The sequence below is a fragment of the Antrostomus carolinensis genome, unplaced genomic scaffold (assembly GCF_000700745.2).
Source record: "Antrostomus carolinensis isolate BGI_N321 unplaced genomic scaffold, ASM70074v2 scaffold38865, whole genome shotgun sequence".
In the NCBI taxonomy this organism is placed as follows: domain Eukaryota; kingdom Metazoa; phylum Chordata; class Aves; order Caprimulgiformes; family Caprimulgidae; genus Antrostomus; species Antrostomus carolinensis.
In genome coordinates this window covers 25,013-26,040 of record NW_010316420.1, presented here as the reverse complement: position 1 = coordinate 26,040, position 1,028 = coordinate 25,013, and the positions used below count along the sequence as shown (strand labels likewise).

Sequence of the window (1,028 nt, the reverse complement as noted above, 5' to 3'; positions counted from 1 at the left end):
CTACAGACACGCTAGGCATAGCAACAGTGATTCGGATGATGGGGAACAGCAGCACAGTAAACGCATTGTTTCTGATAGTGATTCTGATAACAGAAACAAATCTGGTAGTGAGGCAGGTAGTCCAAGGAGATCCACTGTCCGCCCATCTGAGGAAGATTCTGACAGTGACAGGTCTGCTAGAAAAAGGAGGCGATCAGATTCGGAGCAGTCTGACAATGAGTCTGTACAGTCGGGGAGAAGTCGTTCCGGTGGTTCAGAAAATGAATCTCGCCCAGCTTCTCGCAGTGCTGACTCAGACAGAGATTCTGAGAGAGGATCTGACAACGAAGGCTCTGGCAGAGGATCTGGTAATGAAACTGAACCAGAAGGATCTAACGATGAGGGATCTGAAGGTGGTTCAGATGACAGTGATTAGATCTAACTTACAGACCATCTTTTTTTAAATGTTAATGTAAATACATTTCAGTTAGAGGGAAAATCCAATTTTTATATTTGAAAACTGTGATTTAAAAAAACCCTTAATGTTTTAGTAAACTGTTGTGAGACCTTCCTGTGATTCTTTCTATTAGCACTAATAGATATTTCTTTAAGTTGGCTTATGGTGCATTCTTAAATTGAAACTGCTGTAGATGAAGAACAGAATCCCTGTACTATAATCGGCACATCAAGGATGGCCTGCATGTAAAAACTATGGAGCACAAAATCTCTGTTTAGGTGGTTCCAGTGTGGCTAAAACTGTATCTTCTGTGCTTATACATGCATAGATGGATCTTAAAATCCTACCAAATGGAACAAAGAGCTGTGGATATTTATCTTTTTCCTCATTCTGAATAAAGGTCAGTAGGGAGGTTTTTCTTACTTTCTATTAAAGAATACATTTGCCATGATACAACTCCTTATGTTTCCAAGAGTTTGTTCTTTTACCTCTGTTTTTGTGTTAAATCAGGTCAAAAGATGCAGATATTAAAGAAATTTTATAAAGTAATGATGCGATGCAGATGAAATATTTAAATTGGCAGGTAAAAAAA

At 38.5% G+C, this 1,028-nt stretch overlaps 1 protein-coding gene across 1 annotated transcript in view; it reads left to right on the top strand.

Annotated features, from left to right (window-relative positions):
- Window positions 1-766, top strand: part of CTR9 (CTR9 component of Paf1/RNA polymerase II complex) — a 20,591-nt gene extending 19,825 nt beyond the window's left edge. The window contains exon 25 of the mRNA XM_010168272.1: window positions 7-766. Coding sequence (XP_010166574.1) covers window positions 7-415 — 409 coding nt within the window. The 3' untranslated portion in view covers window positions 416-766. The remainder of the gene's footprint in view (window positions 1-6) is intronic.
- Window positions 767-1,028: the final 262 nt, after the last annotated feature.